At 31.2% G+C, this 22427-nt stretch overlaps 1 protein-coding gene, 1 long non-coding RNA gene and 1 pseudogene across 9 annotated transcripts; 1 reads left to right on the forward strand and 2 right to left on the reverse strand.

The window, feature by feature from the left end:
• Nucleotides 1-597: 597 nt before the first annotated feature.
• On the reverse strand, nucleotides 598-5729 carry LOC107421131 (LRR receptor-like serine/threonine-protein kinase IOS1; annotated as a pseudogene).
• Nucleotides 5730-10219: 4490 nt separating this feature from the next.
• LOC107421129 (uncharacterized) lies at nucleotides 10220-15695 on the forward strand. Of its 8 annotated transcripts, none has more exons than XR_009639005.1 (6): nucleotides 10221-10990; nucleotides 11660-12987; nucleotides 13108-13184; nucleotides 14102-14175; nucleotides 14339-14431; nucleotides 15047-15695. It is a non-coding gene; the product is annotated as an uncharacterized LOC107421129 (long non-coding RNA). The 8 variants fall into 8 exon arrangements; XR_009639006.1 differs by having other exon boundaries at nucleotides 13138-13184; XR_009639004.1 differs by having other exon boundaries at nucleotides 10220-10990; nucleotides 11660-13184.
• Nucleotides 15489-18644, reverse strand: LOC107421140 (flotillin-like protein 4). The gene is made up of 2 exons (XM_016030314.4): nucleotides 17672-18644; nucleotides 15489-16833 (listed from the first exon to the last, which is right to left on the reverse strand). Exons 1-2 carry the CDS (start codon nucleotides 18596-18598, stop codon nucleotides 16309-16311), a joined length of 1452 nt encoding a protein of 483 aa, XP_015885800.2. The 5' UTR covers nucleotides 18599-18644; the 3' UTR covers nucleotides 15489-16308.
• Nucleotides 18645-22427: the final 3783 nt, after the last annotated feature.

A 22427-nucleotide genomic window follows, 5' to 3' on the forward strand; every position in this document is an offset into this window, starting at 1 on the left:
TACAACTGCTGGGATATGATGCCAAAGCCGTAAGTTTTCACAGAAAGAAATTTACTTTATAATTCCATGCTTAGAAAAAAGGGTGTTTTTAGAATCAGTGGGTTGGAATTATTAATGCTCAATTTATGTGATTAAGGAAAAAGATTGTCCCTGATAATTATATCCAATAATAATATTACTCATTTGGGATAGGCGTCAACAATTTATCAACACTTTCCTTTTGAACGATCACCAGGCAGACTTTGGACCACGATGGGTTTGTTTCAAGCACAAAGTGCTAGAAAAAGCAAAAATTCCCAGAAAATGCACTTGAGAAACATGCCCTGTGGCTTAGAAATATTAGTTTATAGATCGCTAAACCAGAAGACCAAATGTTCTTCTCCGCTTACTGTCCACTGGAACTTAATAATTAGTGGATAAGTAATTAAAAAATAATTGGCATATGTTCTTGCTTCTTTGGATTAGAAAATGGATGTTGCATGTATAGTAATTTCCCAGCTGGAGATCAATCAGCTCATCGATAATGGTTTGTTTCCCATAAAAGCAGCAGGAAATATTTGAATTAAGCAAAAAGGGAACAATGAAACAAGCATCATAAGAAGAAAGTGTTCAAGAAGTACTTCAAAATACATCCATAAATGTACTTTTAGAATTTTATTTTACAAAGAAAGCGTGCACCAGGACCAGGACAAAGAAAAAGGAAAAGCACAGAATGAGAATAAATTTCCAACATCACAGGCCAATATTATTTTGGGGAGAAGTACTACCTTGTCTGAGGCCTCTGCGCCTCAGATGTTGTATTCGGAGACACGAATTCAATAAAATCATTAAACCCAGTCTCAAGTGTCATCCCCACAAAAGTCTTTTCTGCAGCCAAGCACTCCCTTAGTTCCACCACAACCTGACTCATCGTTGGCCTTTTCGTGGAAGTAGGGGACACACAGGCCATTGCTATTTCAACAGCTTTCCAGACAGAGTTAATATCAAAATTTCCATCTAACCTCCTATCAACAATACTTTTGATGTCTCCTTTGGCAAGCATGGAACCGACCCATGCACTTATATGAGTCTTTTCTTGAGCTTTAGCTAATGCAGGTCGGCTAGATATTATCTCCAAGAGAACCACTCCATAACTATAAACATCACTTTTCTCTGTTAACCAATTTGTCATGTGGTACCTGCAAGCCAAACCATGCCACTCAAATCATCTATACCTACAAAGGTCTTTCACTTCTCCTTGTTTTGGTTTCATTCAATTTAAGTCGCTTATATGCAAAAACACGTTGAAATTTTTTATCTGCAAATATGGATGATAAAATAGGAAGCAAATTAGTACACTTACTCAGGGTCAAGATACCCAGGAGTTCCAGCAACTACTGTTGAGACATGAGTCTTACTATCGGTAGGAAATAATTTGGATATGCCAAGATCTGATAGTTTGGCTTGGAAACTTTCGTTTAACAAGATATTTGTAGCTTTCACATCCCTGTGGACTATAGCAGGCTTACAACCAGCATGCAGATACTCCAGTCCTAGTTTCAAAACCAGATACATTGTATTTAGTGTAAATTTTAGAAGAGATATAGCAATGAATGACTAGAAAATAATGAAATTGCTGACCTTGTGCAGCTTCAAGTGCTATTCGAATTCTGTCTTCCCATTTTAAGATACTTGTATTGTCATCTACATCCATATGAAAACCTTATAGTCATTCCTATTTGGCTTATAGTTTAATAAATATAAATAAAGAAATAAAACTCAATTAGCTCTCTAAAATTGATCTGGATCTCAAAATTAGCAACTTCTAATTTATGTGTCTGGGTTCCTGGAGCCATCTAGCTGTATAAAAACACATTATTTAGCTTGTTGATCACACTGGATATGTGCTCAGGAGATGCTACAATTCTTATATTAATTCGCAAAGCTTGTATAAGTGAGATAATTGAATCATGCTGAATCATTTTATTTGCAGCTGACCTGAAATATGTGTTTTTAAATTCCCATTGGCCATGTACTCATAGATGAGCCCCTTGTTAGTTGCATCATTGCAATATCCAACAAGGTTCGTTAAATTTCTATGGTGAACTCTCATGAGAAGATTAACCTGGGTTTATTTACAAAAGTGGAACGCATGTCAATTTAATACATACAATTAAAATTTAAGAGGGACGATTCATTAAATATATAACATGTTTACACACCTCTGCATGAAATTCTTGATACCCCTGAACTGATGAACGTGAAAGCACCTTTACAGCTACTTCAAGGCCATCTATTATGCCATGATAAACTGTTCCAAATCCACCTTGACCAAGAATCCTTTCAAAATTGTTGGTAATCCTTACTATATCTGACCATATGAACTCTCTTTTTTCCGACTCTACTGATGTGTATAGAGTTGCTGATCTTTCATCTGTTACATCTACAAAGCAAGAAAGATGAGAATATAATAGTTGAGCTTTCTATTCAATTTCATTCCCTATTTTGAAGTATAATTGCTTCCAGATAGTTTAGTTGAACTTTTAGCCTTCAGTATAATTAAAGACTTACCAACATGTTTTAGCTTCCTTTTAACGCCCCAGTAGACTGCTGCCGTGATTACTAAGAGAGTAATAGTCCCAGCAATTGATGCTATTATTGGAACTACAACATTTTTCTTCTTCTTTTTGCATGAAACTGATACACATAGATTTGGATTTTGATCCACACTGGATAGTAACTATGTCAGTGTCGACGACTTTCTGATGAGTGGCAGAGAACATAGTTAATATTATTATGGAACAAAGAAAAGCAGACCTTAATTTTAGGGAACCGTTATTGGATTTCTCGGTTAGTTTAACTGGAACTGATCCACTGAGATTATTTTTCTCCTAGTTTCTGTCATGGCACAGCATTATATACATCGTCAATTAAATTTATGATTAAAGATTTGCAGTATGTGCCCAAAACCGAAATTATATAATTACTTACAGGATCCTTAAGTTCGGAAATTTAGATAAAAACTCTGGCACTGATCCTGTAAAATAGTTGTCTGACAGATCCCTGCAACAATTCAATTCGTTATAACTACTTCTTACATAAAATGGAAAATTAGATACCACCTTTAATCAGTCCTTAGTTAATTATAATCAATTAGTCAATATTCATATGAGAATCACAATGAAGCGTCATTAAATGATTGGTTTATATTTAATTATATTTATTCCTCAAAAGGCTCACTTATCTATATTCATGTTATATTAAATTTTCAACCAATTAAATAAAAACAGTCACCTTTCCACATCATCTTGACAAATATATCTTAGTAGATTGGTTTGTACCTTTAGCACTACGCATTTTATAAATACTTACAGAACTTCTAACATTGTGAGACTGGATATAGCACGAGGTATCTCTCCCGTTAATCCACTCGAGGACAAGTTTCTGACTGAAAGTTTTCCATTGATATAGCTTCAATTACATTATGGGAAAATCAATAAAATTCATTAGAAGCAAAAAAGTACAGTACTTACAAGGATATGATTCTGGGGGGATCATAGCCATCTTTACGACAATTTAGACCTTCCCAGGAGAAGGATTCAGGAACACATGGATCCCCTTGCCAGTCTCGTTTCACATCATAAGTTGACTTTAGCATACTCATGGCGTCAGCTAGCAATTCGCATAAAAAAGAGAAAATCTCATCTTGGTCAATCATATTTACAAACATATACCTATACCATGCATAAAAACAATAAAAAATTGATGCTACTTCAAAGTGCTAAAAGCAAGTGTTATGCACAAATTAAAGATGATTGAGTACAACGTGGTGTACAGTACCATCAGTTTGAAGGGTGTCTGATTGCAAGAATTCTTTGACCCATAAATCTCAATGGCATTGATGATTGGGGGATAGGATGAATTGGGCATCCTAGAGATTTTAAAAGATTGTCCTCCCTTGTAAGCACTATGGGTGTATATGGTGGTTGCTCGCAGGTACGCAGGAGCCACAGTCGCCATCACCTTTCCGCCATAAGAAACTGTGAATTGTCTAGACTGGTTTGGTTGAAGCTTTTCCAGTTCGGCAAAATGCAAGTACACATAATATTGGGATGTATAAATATTATCATCTGGCAGCGGATACTCCAACGAACCGTTTTCACTTTTAGGCGTGGCAGCAGTGCTCATGATCGGAGATGGTAGGTGGAATGAATCTTCATCAGATGCAACAGAAAACGAGCTACTTATGTTTGTCCAACGGCCAGGTTGATACAAATACCAAAGACGATCATGAACATCCGCAGGATACCTGTTATGTGCAAATATATATATATATATATATATACGAATATTCAATATATATATATATATATATATATATATATAAATAAAAATACTTCAATACAGTAGTATATTCTCACCCATGTCTTGCAGGCGTATATCCTGTAAGATGTCGTCGGAAAATGTTGCCCAGTTTATTCAGGACTACATCGTATAGTAGAATAAAATCAATTTTAAATTAAGGAAGTTTTACTCTCCGTCTAAAGTTTAAAATATTGCAACAGTCGGCAAAAAAAACATTTCAATTGGACCAAAATGGAATAAATGGAAACTGGAGTGCCTAAAATGTAGCATTTCAAACTTGGATTTTGTCCAAAACAAAATCCAAATGTAATTAACCCATAATTCAAAAATATATATCATGGAAACATTAAGTCAACAAAAATTAGATGCCTTGGTATTTATGTAATTTGTAACAAAAGTGAATCTAGATTTATCAAATTTATTAACTAAAATTTTTGATATATTAAAAGTTGACATTGTTTCATTGGTTTTGTCTTTCATAATTGAGGCTATTAATAATTTATTAATCATTAATAAAGTGCCACATCTTCGATTCAAAAAATTTGATTAATAGATTTGACACCGTATCATTGCTCTTAAAACAAAGATATGAAAGCATTTTATTAAGTATACTAGCTGATATTTCCCCAAAAAAAAAAAAAAAAGGTATAATTAACTGAGGGCGTTAATAAAATAAATAAATAAATAAATAAATGAGGGTGTTATTGTGAATGTAATTTCTCTCGACAAAATGGTGTCCCTATATAATAATCGTTTCACAAAATTAAATGGAGTGCATGTAAAAAACAAACAAATAAATAAATAAAATAAAACAAAGGGCAGAGTCTTTGTATGTGGGACTCACCTGTATTCTTTATCAGATGCAGGACCAGTGTCCCACCGTTCGAGTAACCCCAAGGACCCGGTTTCTGTTTTGTAATATGAAAGATTCAAAGGCCGTAATTCTATTGTTGAAATAAAGGGGGTCCCGAGGTCTGTGTTGACCACACAAACACGTAGATAGTTTTGCAAAGGAACATGTATGATTTCCTTATCTAGGCTATAGTTGCCCATGGTTTCCAACTTTATCGAATCCCACAAATTAGCTCCAAGATATAGGTCGAATTCTGGTAACGTATTTAGGCCATCATAATTTCCATACACGAAAGATGATCGGATCAAATACTTAGTACCATTTTTAATATTGTTTATTTTGTAACAGTTCCTTATTCCTTGAGGAAAGATTCTTAGATACTGGTGCTGTTGAAAGTTTTCTTCTCTGTACTCCGACGAGATAGATTTACTTTCACCACCGTCTATGAAGGTGGTATCAGAGACATAAATTATGCCTGTGTTTTCCTCACTATAGTTTGCACTATTTAGTCGACCGCAATCTATGCTGATGAAACCTGCGGAAGACACATATATGTCGGTCTATGTATATAAGACATACTATACATGCAACTTAAAACGACTTTTAGAAGTTACAAGGCAAAAACCATTTGATGGCTAGGATGATTTCTCAAACTTCTTTAGTTTATTGTATACACCCTTTTTACACATTTTCCACTAAATTCAACTTTGGCTACCTTTCACTTCCCCATATTATGTTATCAGTTTTTTTTTTTTTTTTTTTTTTTTTTTAAAAAAACAAGGATTATCGTGTAAAATCAAATAAACCATTTTATGTGCATATTATTATATTTTCTAAGATAAGATGAGAGATAGTTTTTAAGAAATCAATCATATATATATATATACACTAATTCTTCTAATAGGACTTTAAGAAATCAATCATATATATATATACACTAATTCTTCTAATAGGACATTCATGATGGATTTATCCATCACCTTTAAAGCTGAGACATTAAGTCCCAGACTTAAATATGTATTTTCAATTTATAGAGTTTAGTTAAATTTTAAAGCCTTTTGTTTGTATATATATGTATAAACCAAGGGATTCATTTGGTGCACAGAACATGACAAAATTATAATTTCGGACTAGATTGGATAAGATCAAATAGGATAAAAATTAATCTATTCTTGTGTTAGATGTCAATTGGAATGAATTATTTTTTATAGTTATTAATAAAATAAATAAAATTGATCATATATTGATTTTTTAATTTAATAAAATGATTCAAATTAGATAAGTCCTTTATCTATTTATTTTAAAAAATATATATTTAATTAACTTAATATATTATCAGTATTAATTGTCAAAAATTCTGTGTTCCAAACAAAAAATTATCAAAATTGTATGCGCTAGACATTAACAAAATTTCCCATATATAATTTTTATATTACTAAGAAAAAAAGAAAAAGATAAAAATAACTCAAACATTTATGAGTAATGTTAGCAATACCAAATAAATGTATTAAGATGTGTACTAAGAGTTATGTATTAATATTTTATTGGTTAATAATAAATGAACTCTTAAAAAGATAATTATAAACTAATTAAATATTAACACATGATATTTGATATATATCTTGGTACATTTATTTGATATTTCTTATAGTATTCAACACATATATCAGGGAGAGGAAGAAATATAGATTAATTAAAAAAAAAAAAAAGGGAGAGAATATTTCTTTTTACAGCTCCTGAAGTTTGGAATAAATATAAAAATATTTTTTAGGTTCCTAATAAATCATCCACACCCTATTGGTAATACATAAGGCCCTTACACCTTTAGTAAAATTAAATTACCTTAAAATATTTTATTCTTCTTTTTTTTTTCCCTAAAAAAATTATTTTTTTATGATTTTGCAAAAAATTAATTTGAAAACTTGAAATTTTGATTAATCTATATTTTTAACAAATTTTATTTAAACTATGTGATAGTATTTCAATTAAAAAAATTATGTGATAATTTTAGTATAAGCTTTTTTTTTTTTTAACTAAGAGACAATTTGCCAAATATATTTAATTAAATGTATTATAATTTGTCAACTATATTTGACTAAATATACTATAAGTCTCAAATATATTTTACTAAATTAATTTGCCAAATATATAACTTACTATGTAATTAAAATTATCGTATATTAAAAAAAAATAATCATATAGTTTAAATAAAATTTGATTAAAATTATTAAAAAATTAAAGTCTTCAAATTAATTATTGCAAAAATAAAAAGAAGAATTAATTTAATTTTTTTAAAGGTATAAATGTAATTTTAATTGTCACTGGAGGGCGTGAATGATTTATTTAAAATCTGGAAGGTACTTTTGTATTCACTCTAAACTTCAACGTGTGTAAATGAAATATCCTCTCAGAAAAAAAAGGGGGGGGGGGGGGGACTTCAACGTGTGTAAATGAAATATCCTCTCAGAAAAAAAAGGGGGGGGGGGGAAAAGAATTTGAAAAAGTGAAAAGTATAAAGGGAGAAAAGAAACGATAAATAACTTGGAGGTAAAAGCAAAAAATAAACGTAAATAAATAATAAAAAAAGAAGATAAGAAAGAAGAAGAAAGAAAGAAAGAAAGAAAGAAAGAAGAGAGAAAGATTTTTTTTTAAAATGGGCCTACCGAGACAAGTTTTACCACCTTCATTCCATGTTTTTAGAACTATTTTGGATATCCCAGATTTTTTTGCCTTGTTCCTATGCAGTTGGTTTTTAAAAGGGGTAATGAATCTATCAATATTGGTATAAACTTTAAAAATATTTTTAAATATTAATTTTTAAAACAAAAGTTTTGATAGTTTTTATAAAAAAGAAAATTTCCGGTTGAAATATTTTATGATTGATTTACTAATAATTATATGTTTATATATATATATATATATATATATATTTATATTTACAATAGATGCCGGATTGATCTTGGGCATAAATTACGAGAAGGAAGCCGCTGAGCAATGTAAAAAAGAAACACTTGAACGTCGGCAACATAGTCATTCTTCCTCTTTAGAAGAAGGTTGAGGATTCACTAAATGTTTGCAAACACATATTCTCATGAAAGTTGAAACCTTTTTAGCTTATATAGTTCATTATAAGTTGACCACGACTGCTGCAAACTATATATATATATATATATATATAATAGGAGTTTTCAAATTTGAAGATGCTTTTGAGGTAGAAATGACAATTTTTTCTTATCTTTTTCCAACACAATTGTGGAAATAGAAGATAAGTATTAGATGAGACAGGTGCGATTCATGATCATGACAAAGTCAATTGTATAAAATGTAATGGAAATGTTTGCCACCAAAGTCCACAACACTATTTATATCAAAGTTTATTTTTCAAAATTTCATCAATTGTGAATTTGGTGAGGGTTTTCACATGGAAAATTCAGCCCACAATACCATGGAATCCATTTTGAAAGACCAATAATTGAAAATAACATCTCCCTTGACTAATAAAAATGCTTAGTATAAGTCGATTAATTCATAAAAATATAATATACATTTGATTTTTTTTTTCAATTTCTATAGTCATATTGATATTAATTGATTAAATAAATTAATTTTAAAATTTCAATTAAATTTTCTATTTTATTAAAATTCCATTGGTATTTATTTTTTTTATTTTAATAAATATTTGATACTTTCATAGATATTTTAATATTTTAAATATTTTATATTCATATTTAGAAACTTGATCAATTCCAAAATAATTAATACTAAAATTGCATGTTATATATCATGCAAGCAAAATAAATGTCCTGCACGCCGCAAGAATCAAATCCGCGGTGCTGTTGCTTCTCGGTCCGTAGCTACAATTTCAAAGAAAGTTCTGATACAAAGATTACCGACCAAATATGAAGTCCTGTACACGCTAGAAGGGAAGAAAAAGCCGGTTCACTCCATCTGTTCTGAGTAGGAATGATGGAAGCGACAAGTTTTTCTTATCTTTTTCCAACAATATTGTGGAAATAGCAGATCAAGCATTAATGAGGCAGGCACACTTGACATGGTCAACTGTATAAAATGTAATGGAAATATTAGTCACCAAAGTCCAAAACACTATTTATATCAAAGTTTATTTTTCAAAATTTCATCAATTGTGTAGTTGGTAAGGGTATTGATGACGGAAAATTCAGCATAATACTGCTTTGAAAGACCATTAAATAGACATTAGAGAGAGTTTTGACTAAGAAAACTTGGTGGAATTTATTTTGAAAGATCAATTGCAAGTGTGATTTTTTCATATCTTTTTCTGTTCAGTTTTAAATCTGTGACAACTCAGTAATGCTGGTTATTATAAAATAAAAATAAAAACGTTTAGTATAAATTCATTAATTAAGAAAAATATAATATATATTTAATATTTTTTTTTTCAATTTCTATAATTATATTGATCTTAATTGATTAAATGAGATAATTTTAAAATTTCAACTAAAATTTTTATTTTTTTAATTTTTTATTGTTTTTAATTTTTATTTATTTTTATAAATATTTATTAGTTTTTAATATTTTTATAGATATTTCTGTATTTTGAATAATTTATATTCATATTTAGAACCTTCACTACTAAAAATAAAAAAAAGAGCAAACGCTTACAAATTTTTCGTTGACACTAGAAATATTGTAAGTAAAAAGTCCACCAGCACTTACAAGAATTGCCATTGTCAGAGTATGGCGCATGATTCAGTGACATTAATTGCTATTGTCACATTATCGTAATTAATCCACCACCTTGAATAACAATTGTAGTCTTGTCATACAAGTTTGTCACAACAGGTACAAAAAATTTTGGCGCCAAGATTCCCCCTTTATTTTCCTTCAAAATTGCGATAAATTTTTGACTTTGTCACTCAAAATGCTAATGTTGACCGTCCAACCTCCTTCAGTCACAATAAAAGAATTGTCAGTATGTGTTTTAACCCAAAACGCAGCGTTTTAACATCCATAACCTTATTTAAGTCCAAAATAGTGTGTTTTTTGAGTAATGTAGGATCCTAAAAGTTTTTTCAATTGTTGTTGCCGTCTTCACTTTTACACACCCACCCACACCAAACATAAGCCATCTCCGATTTCCCTCCCAAAGCCTCCGAAAGAAACCTCAATCACTTACCTACTCAGAGAGCTAACCCCCGCCTTCAACTACTCGGAGTGTGAGGCCCTGAACCTTGGAGACAATCTTTATACTCTCAAGCATTATCGCTCCGACATCGAACGCCAATCTGACTGGGGAATTTTTTTTTTTTTTTTTTTTTTTTTTCTATAAGTGTCTTAGATACTTTGCCCCTGCCCTCAATCTAGTCTCTCACGGCTTACGTGGAGGAGTACCAGACGTTACTCGTTGATGGCTAATGCTAAATCCTCAAATCTTTCTGAAGGATTTCAAAGTCGCCATTCCAGAGCACTTTCTCGTATCCGCTCCTTCTCTTCTTCCACCATTACAACCAGCACTAACACTAACCTTAACCTAACCTTACTGATACGAATTCGGTACCCGACCAGCTTAGTGAAGCATCGAAAGAGAAGGGTAATGCCTCATGTCCCCAAGCTCGATTGGGAGTGGAGGAAAAATTTGTAGGTCTGGGGAAGGGCCTTCTTCAGTGGAGAATAAGGATAGAAGAGGAGTAGACTTTGATGGGTTTCCGACGGAACCCGTCAATGGATCTGTTTCTTTGACTGGTAGTGCGAATTCACAAGATGTCCGAGTCGAGAAAGTTGATGAATTGTCGAACCCTACCTGGGCAGTATTGGGTAATTGAAATTCCACACATTTTTGCTATTTTCTGCATGGATTTTGCAAATTTTTGTGTGTTATGCAAATTTTTTCTGGTTTGCATATTGCTGGTAAATGAAAATTTTCTAGTAATTGAAATTCCACCCATTAATGTATTTGCATATTGCTGCCATTTCTAGTTTTCTGAAATCTTATAAGCTTTATTAGATTAAGGAAATTGATTTATATTCCTCTGCTCTTCTATAGAAAGTCTTTTGTTGTGTTTTTTTGTGAGACGAACTCTTCTATTGGGGTTGATGTATGTTTATTCATATCGAGTTCCTACCTCAATTATGCAACGTCTAACTGTCAGCTTAGCGGGATCAAAATCTTCCAATTTATAATTTGGATTGCTCTGTTATTTATTTATTGTTGTATGAATTGTGGAACTGTTTCCTTTTTGAAAAGCATGCACTTTTCGAACTTTTATTCATTTGGTATCCTTGAAATAATCGGCGTAAGCTAGGATTGAATTGACTTAAGATATTTTATTTATCTCTCTCTCTCTCTCTCTCTCTCTATATATATATATATATAGTCTAGTTGCAGAAGCAGTTTTATTTGACAATATGTATATATAAATAGGAAATTGAAATTGAAATGTGGTATTAGCTAGGTATATGGGCATAACATATATAATAATGCAGGTGAGGTGTGGATGTGATGAAGGTTAACCCCAAAAACTGCATGAGCATTGACGGCCAACTGATGAAAGACACAAGGCACTAGTGATACTGCTGGCAAACCCACCGTGCTGCTATCTTTTATATTATTTCACTCTTAATATTCAAAGTGCCATATGTTGTTGTATGCATATATGCCTTCCATTTCTTTTACTTCTTTCTCCATCAATATCATTGCCTAAACAACAATATATGTGTGTGTGTATACATATATATATATGTGTGTGTGTGTGTGTGTGTGTGTGTGTGTGTTTCTATCTCATGATCCTTGAACATTTCAATCTTCTATGTATAACAATATATGTGTGTATATACATATATATGTGTGTGTGTGTGTGTGTTTCTATCTCATGATCCTTGAACATTTCAATCTTCTAGTGGACTTGATACATATATGCAACATTAGTGCATGCGTTTGTTTCTTTGCTTTTCTGGGGTCTGATCATCTGATCATCTATCTGGCTTATTTATCATATTCAACTAATACATTTTTTTTAAAATTTTTTTATTTGACACTAATTACTTTTATCCCAAAGATGCTGATTGGATATGAAAAAATAAAAAAGAATGGACCTGACAGTTTGCCTTTCTACCGATTGCAGCACACACTTTTTCTGCAACAAGAGAGTGTTCCTTAGCTGACAAATGTTTAGCTATTCCCACTGCTCTCTTGTGTTGTGCCTGTATAATTTCCTGGCTCCAGACACTCTTTTCTAGCCCCAGTCAACAAAGCATTACCCTTTTTTAATATTCTACTCTTTCTTGCTATATTGCTTCAACTTTTCTTATTTTTCCACTCCAATTCATTATCAGATTTTAAGCATATTATTTACAAAAGGAAAAAGGAATTTAGGCATATTGTAATTAAGAGGTGAATATAGGGTAGAGGAAATTATATAAATGGAGATAGACTAAAATATAAAAGACAATTAGCATGGAAGGCTCATTACAGAGTTCTTAGAAAAGCAGAGATTAGCACTAATGCAGTAAGATTTTTTTTTAGTTATTATTATCCTCTAGCTAGCTAGCCTTACAATACTCATGCACATATAGCATAACGCAGAAAAATAAGTGGTGATAGATTCTTCAAACTTGTACTTCTAATTTTTACTTATTGTAGACCAAGTGGTCCGGATTCTTTCATGCACACCATGTGAGTACTCATCCTCGGTAATGGATGCAAAAGAGTTCCTATAATGTTATGTTATTTCTGGGTCATTATGATCAGATCGGTCTTTTCTTTTTGTTCTTGTTAATGTAGTTTGCTTAAAATTATGAAGCTCGTGTTGAAGGTAATTTGCATTTTATGCTTTTTAATTGAATATGTGATGATTTATACTTTATACAATTGTTCTTATTATTTAATTTTTTTTTCTCTCTTTTTTTTTTTTTTTTTTGGTATGAGTCATTAGATGTGGATGCTAAATCATTCTATGATTCAGATTTATCTAACGGCATGCTTTGCAGAGGTGAACATAGATATTGTTAGGTAAGAATAAATTCAGGAGCACTTGGCTCATTTCTGTTTTCTATTATTTTGAAGACTTCTTGTTTGCATATTCATCCTTTCCATGTCTTACATTGCAAAGACAAGACATAGATATTGTTAGGAAAGAATAAATTCGGGAGCACTTGGCTCATTTCTGTTTTCTATTATTTTGAAGACTTCTTGTTTGCATATTCATCCTTTCCATGTCTTAAATTGCAAAGGCAAGACATAGATATTGTCAGGTAAGAATAAATTCGGGAGCACTTGGCTCATTTCTGTTTTCTATTATTTTGAAGACTTCTTGTTTGCATATTCATCCTTTCCATGTCTTACATTGCAAAGACAAGAGCACCAAGATTTCTCTCTCTCTCTCCTTTTTTTTTTTTTTTTGGCTTTAAGAGAAAAAGATCTTGGAATTCAAAATATGCAACCAACGGAAGTAAAATTGCTTGTTGTCAGTTACTATATCTGCTCATAAAATTGTGTAACAAATGTTAATGTAAATTAGGAGAGCATCAGAATCAAACATGATATATTTGTCATCGGTTATTATATCTGTTCTTAAAATTGCTTGCTTATGGCAATGCAAATATCCTGGAACTAATAATCTAGATGGAGATGCACTGGAAAGATTTGAAGGTAACTTGTTCTAGGATCTGTTATTATTTTAAATCCATCCTTTGTATCTAAATGAAAATTGTAATTACCATGAAAATGTATATCCAGTTGTTTTCTTGGTCAACTCTTTTGTATATTGCATTTGTGATGCAAATCTGCAGATCATTCCTGACGTGATAGTCATTGGAGATGGGACAGTTTTCAGTTTTGCATTTGTGATGTAATTGTAATTAAATTGTTATTTTGCTTTATTTGATGCTTAATGGGTCCTATACTATGCTTTCTAATACTTCTTTCAGATTAATACATGCCTTTTTGTGGGTCACAAGCTGGAACTCTTACTATATTGATGGGGATATTTTAAGGATTGCTGGTAATATACATTTAACATGTGATATAATTTTTTGGCACGACAAAAGATTTTCTGTATTTGTTTATTCTTGTCAGTCTCTAACTTCATTGATCTTTGCTAGATGACTTTTGCTTTACAGTGATTTCTTTATTGGGGTCCTTATATATCTTTGTTATCTTGACAGTTTTGCTACTAGTCCAACCATCAAAGATGACACACTACATTGTTGATTAGCACTATATTGATGTGGAGCCTCCAATCCTTTAACAGAGTGAAGGTTAGCTTGTTGTGCTACTAATACTGCAATTTTTGAGTATTGGGCTGTTTTTGTAGGAATATTCTTTTTGATATTAAGTCTGATTTTTTCCCCTTTACCTAAAAAAGAAAATTGTTGGTTTTTCCTTTTATAGCAAACTACTTTAACCCCTTAAATTAAAATATTATAAAATTCTTTAATTAAATCACGTTAATTGTGCAATATGGGTGTACAGAGTTATCACCGGTTCAATGAAATCAACCAATTCAATTTTATTTTATTGCATCAATCCAACTAAATTGGAATATATTGGATTAGTTATTGATTTTGGTGTTTGAAATTAACCAATCCAGTAAATATAGAGTGCTGCTTTTTGCACGTGCTAAATTTCTATCCACACTGTTCTTTCATGTAAAATTATTAAAAAATCTTTTTGATTTTTAATTATTTAATTATTTATTTTTTTTTTGGTTCATCATCTTTTCTTCTGTGAGATTTGACCTTCCTGGCGAAGAAGTCTTTAGATTTAGGGGAATAAATGGACAAATTTTTTTTTTTCCATGCTCTGCATTTAATCTCACCTCGAAGAGAAACCAAACAATGCAAATAAACTAAAAATCATTGCATAAAAAACAGGCAGTGCATAGCCTGCATGTCTCTTTTGCCGGCAATGTCAATGGCGTGGAGGATAAATATTTTAAAGGAGATGATAAAGATGGAAAGGAACAATGAATTGTGGCAGGGCTAGTGGTAGCCATGGCATTCATTTTGTGGTAAACAGGTGGACCACTCTAGGGCGTAGACGGCAATTCCAACGAGATTTTGGGTGCTGCGTGCGGCAGATTCTGGGCAAATCGAGCTGCGAGACTATTGCCAATGCACAGATCTGCAAAAGGCCATTCATTTGGTATCGCTGGTGGTGCTTCGATGTTGGTGGTGGACGTCGGCGTGAATGGCCACTTTAACCGTGAGTTGCAGCGCCACGAATGGCGTTTTCCGGCTAACTCTAGCTACAAGGCTGCCATGGTTTCACAGTTCATGTTGGTTCGTCTATTCATTTGTGGTGGACCCGTTGATGTTCTTCTGATGTAAAAAAATTAGAAACTTGGACTAATTTTAAAAATTGTACAAAAAAAAAAAAAAAAAAAAGGTCAAAAGGGTTTTAAAGTAATCTAAGTAATAAAAAACAATTTAAAAAGAAATTTTGATGGTGCAAATAGCATTACTCAAATATATAATATGTCAAAATTTTTATTAAATTATGAATGTGATTATTGGTTGTCTATGATTTAATTTATTTAAACCTTTTTTAATATTGTTTTATGTTTTATGAAACAAAATAATTTAGCTTTAATAAATCGATTTTATGTTTTTATGTATATTACACCTCTACGGCAAGACACAATTATTACACGACCGAGCTTGATAATTTAATAGAAACGATTAACATGGAATATTTAAATATACACTAACAAAAGATTATGAACTATGTATAAATTAATTAAGGATATTGACAAATCCTTTTATTGTATTTTGTTTTTTGGGTCATGGACAAATCTTTTTGACATGAACAAAAACCAAATTTCCTAAGTGAAAAAAGAAAAAACTAAATTAAAAGATTCACCATTTTTTCAGATCTTGGTAACCAAAAACGAGTTACTGACAAATCTGTCTCAATTTTTTTTTTCTTCCTCATGTCGTTTAGAAAAGAATTTAGAGAAATATCATGTAACTATTAAGAAATATTTAATATATATATAGTTGTTAATAAATCAAACCATTAAATCTGTGTAAACAACAATAAACATCCTAAAACCCCAAGTACAAGAAAAATAGCGATATAACAAAAATAAAATAAAAAGAAAAGAGCTCTCAATTCCTAATTATTTACTTGATGGTTAGCTGGAATGAGCAGAGTCACGAGCCAAAGTGCCCATCCAAGTAGGTGGAAGCATTCCTGTCTGCTCCTCAACAGTCTTGAACAGTGGCGGCAACATCTTGTAAACTCCGGCCACATCTTTCATGGCGGAATTAGCAGCGCCGCTACTGGTACCGCCACTGCTGCCATCAGCACCAGTCCAGATGCTAATCTTGGGTTGAAGACCACGGACGGCTTCAGCATTGGTCTTGGCAATCTGCTGAAACATTCCACTGTTGATCATCAAGTAGTCCCTCAGCGCAGCATAATCACCTTTCAGAGCTTCCAAAAGGGTGCGCAAATATACGCCTTGAGCTTGTCCCAGCGCTACCAGTCCCTCCGCCTCTTTTTTCTTCGCATAGAACTCTCCGTCCGCCGCCTGTTGCCGTGCGTAGAGTTCTGCTTCGGCTGTTGCTTTCCTTGCAGCGGCTTCTTTCTCTTTTTGGTATAGAATTGCTTCTGCTGCTTTTTGTTTATTGTAGAGATCCCAATTAGCCTCTTGCACCTAATTTTGTTTAAAAAATCATTTTGTTAGCCAAATATCAAGGTGATATGTACATGCATATGCAGAGAATTGAAAATATTGTTTTAATAATATTGATAATTAAAAAGAGTCAAGATTTGTTGGAAAATTAATTCAAACTTGGATTGAAAGATTTGAAATTAAAGACTTCAAAATTGAAGTAGCAAATTTGTATTTGAAAATTTAATTAATTAGGATTAGATTGAGTTTGAATTTAAATGTATTTTATGAGTCTATGTAAAGATTTATGTTTTATGTATTGATGCGGTGAAAATGTGAAAAAAGAGGAAAAATGTGAGGGGTTTAAAAGGTAATGATAAAAAATGTGAGATGCTGAAAAAAATTGTAGTATCAAAAAAAATATATTAGAAATGAAAAAAAAAAATGTTCTGTGTGCTATTCTTTCCTTCTTTTATATTCTCTTATGTTCAAAAATTAAAAAATAAATAAATAAATAAAACAAGAGTATTATTTTCTTGATTTAGATTTTAATTAAAAATTAGTGTCAGCTCTAAGTTTGTGATGATGTTCTTTAAGCTAATGCTTGTATTTTATTTGATTAGTATTGAAAATGGTTGTTGTGTGTGTATTTTTTTTTTTTGGTAATAAAAAAAGAAAACAATAACTATAAGGGCCAAGAATAATAATTCAACATAACATTTTATTAATTCTTCACATTCATAAAATTAAAAATAAAATTATTTTTAATTAGAGATGATGTTGTGAACTAGATCTTAGTTTTTAATAAACATGATTTTTTTTTTAATGCCAAATAATGGAAAAATAGAAAAAAAATTTAGTAATTCGTTCTGACACATACCTTGGTTTCGTACTCAACACTGGCTTTGCTAAGGAACTCAGCCTTGAGCTTCTCAGTCCTTGTCATGGCATTCATTCTCTCAACCTCTTTCTGCAACTCCGCATCTCGCAGAGCCACCGCCTTGTTTGCCTCCACCTCTGCAACCTTAGCTTCCTTCGCCCACCCAGCCTTTTTCTTCGCTAGTTGCGAGTTCGCCAAAGCCACCTCCGCTTCCTTCTCGTTCTCATAAACTTTCACCTCCGTATTCACCTTAATCTCCTGCTTCTTCCCCTCACCCACCCTCTGCGTCGATATGATCTTCGTCTCCGCGTCGATCTTCGCCGCATTCTGGAGTGTCTGTCCCTCCCGGAGCTTCGCTCCGGTCTCTCCTTTCATCTTCGCCTCCGCCACATCGACTTTGGCCTGGTTAGCAGCTTCCATCTGAGTCTTCTGCCCCAAGTAAGAGAAATACTCATGTCCACGAACATCCACTAACTGTTTGACATTTGCATTGTAGATCAAAAGCCCGAACTGGTTGAGTTCGAGCTGGACCTTCTCGAAAACCTCTTTCTTAAACTCTTTTGTGCCCTTGAAAATCTGTTCCATTGTCATTGAGGCGGCGAGGACGCGAGTCTCGCCCTCGATGATACCCTGTACGAGCTCTTTGACATGGTTTGAGAGCTTGTCATGGGACGACAAAAGCTTGGCATATTTTAGGAGGCTGCTCTTGTCGTCGACTCGGGGACCGATGGTGAAGACGGCTGGGAGAATAAAGGGGAGCTTCTCGGCGCTCATGGCTTGGACTTCGAAGGTGTAATTCACCGGGGAGAGGTCGAAGACGGTGTAGGATTGGCCGGGGAAAATCCATGATTTTTTAGCTAGCTTAATGTCGTCGATTCCAGCGCCGGTGATCACAAGGTATTGCGACGCACTTGCTACCTTATACATGTTTGTATGTTTGTTTCTATAGAAAATAGCGGCTAAAGCCTTTTAGGGTTAGAAAGTATATATGAGCGAGAGAGACTGAGAAAGGAAAAGAGGATTTCTTCAGATGGAAAGTAGATAATGCCGAAGATAAATAAAAGAGAGTATATAACAAATCTATAAATTTAGGAACAAATCCTTGTGGAGATCAAATTAGTAGTCTACTTGAATATGGAAACTATTAATGTAGCACTACCTCGTAGTTTCCTATTCTAATTTTATTTTCATTCGAAATTTTGGTTTTTAATATTTTTAGGTTGACTACCTAGTAAATATCCTACTATAATTTCATTTTGGTTTAAAATTTTGATTTTGAATTTTTTGGGATATGTTTAATCTTATATTTAGGTTAACCAAAATATATATATATATATATATAAATATAAATAGCATGCTTCTTTGTGCACAAAAATAATTTCTTCTTATACATTCTTTTCTTGTAAAATTAAACAATAATTATCCTATTCTTTTATTTTCTTTTCAAAATATTAAATTATTTTCCTTAAGCGGGGCAACTGGCCTACGTTGACTTTTCAAATGTTTACTTTATATGCTTTATTATTAATATTTTTGTAATTTTATACTTTTGCACCCGAAAGTAAATGTTTGTTACATTTTTTTCAGGTTTAGTTAATATATATATATATATATATATATATTTTAAGGTTACTATGGTCTTTCGATTAAAAGAATTTTCTGTAATTTTAAATATATTTTGAAATAGAAGAAGTTGAATTCATTATAACCCAGAGAATGTGCATCAAACTTTCATAAATTTTTTTAATAAGTCTACTATTGTCTTTTAATAATAACAACATTATTTCAGTTTCCTTAGGCTTGTGTACTATCTTTATTTTATTTTATTTGGTTATTTATTTATTTATTTTCACTTCAATTGCTAATTATCCTCTTTCTCCTATACTATTAAAAATTTAATTTTCTCTTAATTTAATTTTCTTATTTTTATCATAATTAAAAGACAGAAAAAAAAATATAACTTGCATATCCAAATGCTAAAATTATATTACAGTATTAATTACTTCTTTTAAACTTTTTTTTAAATTTTTTCTTTGCCTTTATCAATCATTTAAATTAAATGGTTTTAGTATTTGGTGGTGGGTAATGTTAATAGAGGATATTGTTGCTATTTGAGACTTTTTTTTAATTAATTTTTTAATCCATATTAGTTGATAATTTTCTTTCAGTAATTGTATATTATTACTTGATGCAAAAAGTACACTTTTTTATTTTATTTATATATATGATATTGCAGTACCTCTTTAATCACATAATATATGTCTATAATTATTTTACTTAATTTTTTTAACTTTAAATTATCATTCATTTTTGGCCCTATGACTTAAAAATCGTGGCTCCGCTCTATCAAATTTCTGAGATACACTAGCCATAGCAGACCACCGGTAGTGAGAGGATTGCCAATGGGTTCTTCTAAGTGCACACTACCTTTCTCTTTCTGGAGTAAAATTCCAATTTCTGAATCATATGCAAGATTTAATCCTATGGAAATTTTGTTCCCTTCTCATACTAATACTCACCTATTGTTGTTTATTTGAGAGCACTCGGCATTATTCAGGTGACAGAAGGAAAGAATAAATCCCCTCAAAACAAAAATGTCTGTAAAAGTTTCAGCACAACCAATGGATGAAAGAAGAAGCAAAGCAATAAGATGTTTTAGTCACCACAACGAAAGCATCACCTGATGTAATTGGATGTCTTCCAAGAAGGCTACCAGTGGTCATCTCTGCTGCATTAACCCTAGGGAAAGAAGATAGGTTCAAAACATTTTAAAAATAAAATATAAAAAGATAATAACATCAAAGGTTGTTTTAGTAATTTTGTGAATATAGATATTCTTCTAATAGTATTGAATTGCTTTAAGGGTTGAGATATACAAACATGGTTGGGATTAAAATGATTCCAGACAAGATTCGCTTTACTTTTTAGTATTTCACTAAATTAATATAATCTACCAAAATATATTTAAATCTTAGCCTTTAAACCAATTCAAAGAGTAATAATAACCATAAACATGTTTTAATAGGAGATTGATTATATACATATATTTATTTATTTACAAAAGAAACCGATTATATATATAGAGATAATTTTGATTTAGTGAGCTATTTAACTTACCTTAAAGAAAGAAATGTATAAAATTTACAATTTTTTTTTTTGAAAAAAAATAGTATTCTTTAAATTATGTGTAAGAATTTAATTGACTTGCACTAAAGATTAATTTTTCCTTACTAGGTTTTTACTATTAAAAAGCAAAAAAAAAAAAAAAAATTAATATTGTTATATATAATTTGTTGATCATATTTTTAGATATTTAATAATAAAAATGAGTTACATAGCATATTAAATTTAAATTTTATATGTATATGTATATAATTGATTAATGGGAAAAGATTTTTAAGTTGTGTAAAGTGAAACTTTCTATAATTAAGGCGTTAAATATTGGGAGCGGAATTATATGGCCTTGCCCCGTGGTCGATAGTCATACTAGTAGGCGGGGTTTTTTTTGCGCTTCTTTTTTTAATTAAAAAAACCCCTTCAATTACAGTCTAATTAATCAATACTTTTCTAAAGGAAAAAAATTCTATTAACAAACCGATTTACAAAATTCGCATTGTTTTCACATAAAAAGAAAAAAAAGAAAAAGTTAGTGCCTTTCCTATATACCTCCTAATTTAATCATAACAATGACAAACATAAATAAGTGATATACAAAATCTAAAATTATTAAGAAAGCATGAATTTCCCTTTCAATTTTTTTGCTTCAATTTTTTATAACATCGATTGAAGTGTCCTTCATGAGATTCTTCATTGGAAGACAAGGCCTACATCTTATATATCCATAAGACCAACCAATATTACATCTTAAAATTAATGCCTTTCAGTTTCAGTTTTTTAATATAATGCCAAAACAAAAATTTAAATTTTGTCAAAATATTTGATTACATTGTTGATTTAATGAAATGTTGATTTTAAAATTTTTAGATAGTTCTAGATTATAATATCTTACCGGATAATTATTCAATGTTGCTATGAGTCAAATATCATGTATTTTGAATTATTGCTTCTCCCAAAAATTTAAACCTAGAGGGTGAGATGTTTTTCTTTTATCTCTCTCTCTCTCTCTATATATATATATATATTCTAACACTCTTTCTTCGTATGTATACTTGTCTATTTTAGACTTCATTTTTAGGTTTTATTTTTTATTTTTTATTAAGCTGTTGAATTTTGAACCTAAAATTTTTTAGATGGTTGGATAAGTTATCACTTTTCTCATATAATTTTTCTAATTCTACATTGCAAAGAAAGATATTATAGCTTTAGTTCCACTTTATAGTCTGCTCTATCACTACGATGAACTATTGTAGAAAAAAATATATATGTTACAATATGAGTCTATTACCACCAAAGAAAAAAAAAAAAAAGAAAGAAAAAGAAAAAAGAGTTCTCTTGATCAACTGTAGGTTCCAAATGCTAATTTTAGGCATAATAAAAGAAAGATTAAAAAAAAAAAAAAGGAAAAGCGCGTGTATATTATATCCCAATTAGCAAAAAGTGCATGTGATGGAGATTGGGGAATGCCCTATCATGCCGATTAGTATAAAGTATTCAAATATTTTTGAAATATTTTATTTTACCCTGTTTTATCTTTCATAAAATTTTAATTAATTAATAATCAAAAGCAATTAAATGACAATATATATATATATATATATTTGGTAATAACGACTATATGTATTATGAAAAAAAAAAA

This window comes from Ziziphus jujuba, chromosome 5 (genome assembly GCF_031755915.1).
Source record: "Ziziphus jujuba cultivar Dongzao chromosome 5, ASM3175591v1".
In the NCBI taxonomy this organism is placed as follows: domain Eukaryota; kingdom Viridiplantae; phylum Streptophyta; class Magnoliopsida; order Rosales; family Rhamnaceae; genus Ziziphus; species Ziziphus jujuba.

Coding starts and splice junctions, on each gene's coding strand:
- LOC107421140 (XM_016030314.4), bottom strand. CDS start 18,598: ATGTATAAGGTAGCAAGTGCGTCGCAATACCTTGTGATCACCGGCGCT. Junction 16,834..17,671: donor GTGTTGAGTACGAAACCAAG/GTATGTGTCAGA, acceptor AAACAAAATTAG/GTGCAAGAGGCTAATTGGGA.